At 61.0% G+C, this 2,921-nt stretch overlaps 1 protein-coding gene across 1 annotated transcript in view; it reads right to left on the reverse strand.

The window, feature by feature from the left end:
* Positions 1 to 2,921, reverse strand: part of CEMIP (cell migration inducing hyaluronidase 1) — a 46,851-nt gene that overhangs the window by 32,682 nt on the left and 11,248 nt on the right. The window contains exons 9-10 of the mRNA XM_077774295.1: positions 2,269 to 2,401; positions 1,333 to 1,524 (exon numbers count right to left, since the gene is read on the reverse strand). Coding sequence (XP_077630421.1) covers positions 1,333 to 1,524; positions 2,269 to 2,401 — 325 coding nt within the window. The remainder of the gene's footprint in view (positions 1 to 1,332; positions 1,525 to 2,268; positions 2,402 to 2,921) is intronic.

The raw sequence follows: 2,921 nt of genomic DNA on the forward strand, positions 1-2,921 counted from the left end.
CGCTCGGCGCTCACAGCTCCCTCATCGGGACCTGCTTGAAGGGACAGCCCCGCGTCTGTCCCCGGGCCTCGGGGTGCCCAGCACAGGGTCTCTGCCGGCTGCGCCTCCATCCACCTCTGTGCAGGCACGGGCCGCACGGGCTTTCCGCCCTCCTAGAACCGCAAGTGCCAGCCCCGAACCACGCGTGGCCCTGCGGTGAGATGACGTCGGCTCTCGCCGAGGGTCCAGGAGAGCACCTGACGCCCCGGAGGGCCGCGCATGTGTACTGGCCCTGGGGACACCAGAGTCACCCGGCGAGGACCAGGGTCCGACACTCGGGGGGACTTCCCCTCAGGGAGGGGCTTCTCCCCACTTGGTCGTCCCAGAGGGACGCCGGTGAGGGGACGCTGCCAGAGGTGGGCACAAGCCCCCAGCCCCGTCTGCTCCCTCCCCGGAAGCTGACTTGAGCACCGTGTCCCAGGGACCATGCACGGCGCCCTCGGACAGCGATGCCCCGAGGATGCTTCCCGCTCGCTGGCTACCCAGACCCCCGCGGCGGCCCCCACGCCTTGTGCTTGTGGGCGGGGCTGTCCGGCTTCTACGTCACTTCTCTGAGCTCGACGGCCTCCCAGGGAACCCCTCTTTGCTTGTGGTGGTCAAGTTGGGTTCCATTGCTGGTAAGCAAAGCACCTCACAGATGGGCATGGAGCTCTCTCCACCAGTAATGACCGACTCGGACGATACATTTAACCCTAACCGCCTGGGGTCCCAGGAGCCTCACACGGTATAAACTGCAGCACCACTACATCCACATTTAGGCGAAGAAAAAGGAAGACCCAGAAGCTATAGAAAGAAGAGATTTAAAATTGTGCAGTAGACTGCATTACTGCCTGATGAATATTCACCCCATTCCCTCATCCTGGGGGCAGAAACAGGCTGATCCACCCCTTCCGTGTTGAGTTTGACTATGTTATTTGCTTTGTCCAGTGGACCGTGGGTGTGAGAACACGCTCGTCCTGAGCCCAGGCCCCAAGTCCCCTTGTGTTTCTGTTCTCTGGGAGCTTTCCGCCTCCCCCATGGGAAGACTATGTCCTGGGAAAAGTCACTCTCAGTCAAGTGAGAGCCAACCTGAACCCCACTGTCCCCCTAGAGCCAAGATCAGTCTAGAGAAGCCGAACCCCATACAAGCTGCAGATGCATGAGTAAGAATTAAGTGCTGGCCACGAGCGTGTCCGGTCTGTTTTGTTATGCAGCATTATTATGGCAACTGACTGATACAGACTTTTCCTGATTTCTGACACCTTTATGCCTAATAGGTTCATTTGCCCTGGGGAAGGGTTTAGTGAGTCTTACCTGCCACCTTGACCTGGTTGGGGGTGCAGGCTTTGCAGGGAAGCACCTGGAACTCTTCGGCCTGGTACATGGAATAGTCAGTACTGGCCACCACGAGCATGTCTCCAGGCCCCCATGACTGCACGTCGTCTGCCAGGGTCAGGATGGTGCTGTTCACGTTGGTGTCAATGGTGACGGTGAGTTTGGGCCTCACTGGAACCCCAAACGGGAAGGACTGAGACACGGCCCTTCGTTCTTGGTGAACTTTTGACCGCCCGCCTCTCCTCTCCCCTCCCCTCCCTAAATAAATGCCGGGTTTGCGTATCCAAACCCAAATCACCAGGCGCAGCCCATCCCAGCCTCAGTACAGGTTTTTGAAGTCAACACAACCTTCCCAGAAAAGAGCCATTCATTAGCTCTGGCGGGGATTTTCCACCCGCTCCTTCTAACTTACACGCACTTACACGCGGCGGCCTCGCCACACCCACTTTGCTCAAGATGTAAAACAAATATAGTTCCTCTCAACTATTATTTACAGCAGCCGTAAGCCCTTCTCCCCCCGAGAACTCTCATCCTTAATGACTGCCTTCGGGACGTGGCCAAGGGCCTCCACGGACAAACCGACCATTTCCAGGCCCTCCTAACGAGCACCTGGGGATCCGGGTTTAAAATGACAGCACCCAGGGGCCTTGAGCTCGCCTCTCTGCAGGGGAGGGTGCAGGGGGGCCGGCTCTGCCACTGCACCCGGCTCTCCTGGACCAGGCCCTTCCCCTTCCTGCAAGGCGTGCTGGTGGGGCGCTGCCAGCCCCCTGCCCCGGGTCACAGACGGGCTCCCCACGAGCTCGCCAGCTCTCGGGACCGCCCCCTGCCCCCAGGTCACAGACGGGCTCCCCACGAGCATCGCCAGCTCGAGGAACAGCCCCGGCTGCGCGTCCGGCCCGACCGGCAGCTGCTTACCTGGCTTCCCGCAGAGGAACCGCACGCGGTATTTGTGGCAGGCTTGGCCCCGGTCGTAGCACACGAACCTGTAGTCCTGGCCCCTTTTGTAGACGACCTCGGTGGTGAGGTTAGCGCCGTCCACCGTGGTGGCCTGCAGAAGGCACGGAAATCACAGGGCAGGGTCACGTTGCTTTTCGTGAAGGAAGGTGATGTTTCACGGCGTAAACGCATTGTCACAAGCCTCAGACCGTCCCTGCTGCAGACGCTGTTTACCGAGGCCCGAGAATTTTATTACAGTGACTGCGCGTCCCGCTGTCACGAGAGAGCAGCCTTGTGGTAAGGACGACAGTGTGAAGGATGGACCGATGCCCCACCTGGGGTCCTGGGGTCCTCGGTCTCCAAACCACTGACTGCCGCTTGCTGTGGCGCCCCCGCCGTGAGAAGGCACGTCTTCCGGAGCCCGGCACCCTGCACGTCACCGCCGCCACTGTGAGCTACTGAGGACGGGCTCGGTCCCTCCGTCCTACCTACTGGCCCCCACCTGGCTCCACGTGGGGGTGTGGCGCGTGCGGGTGTGGCTCGGGCACCGGGACTCTCCGGAGCGGCCCGGCGGGTGCGGTGGGCAGCGCGGTTTGAGAGCCTTCCTGCAGCTACGGAGCCGAGTGCGGCGT

The sequence above is a fragment of the Crocuta crocuta genome, unplaced genomic scaffold (assembly GCF_008692635.1).
Source record: "Crocuta crocuta isolate KB4526 unplaced genomic scaffold, BGI_CrCroc_1.0 scaffold7, whole genome shotgun sequence".
Taxonomy (NCBI): domain Eukaryota; kingdom Metazoa; phylum Chordata; class Mammalia; order Carnivora; family Hyaenidae; genus Crocuta; species Crocuta crocuta.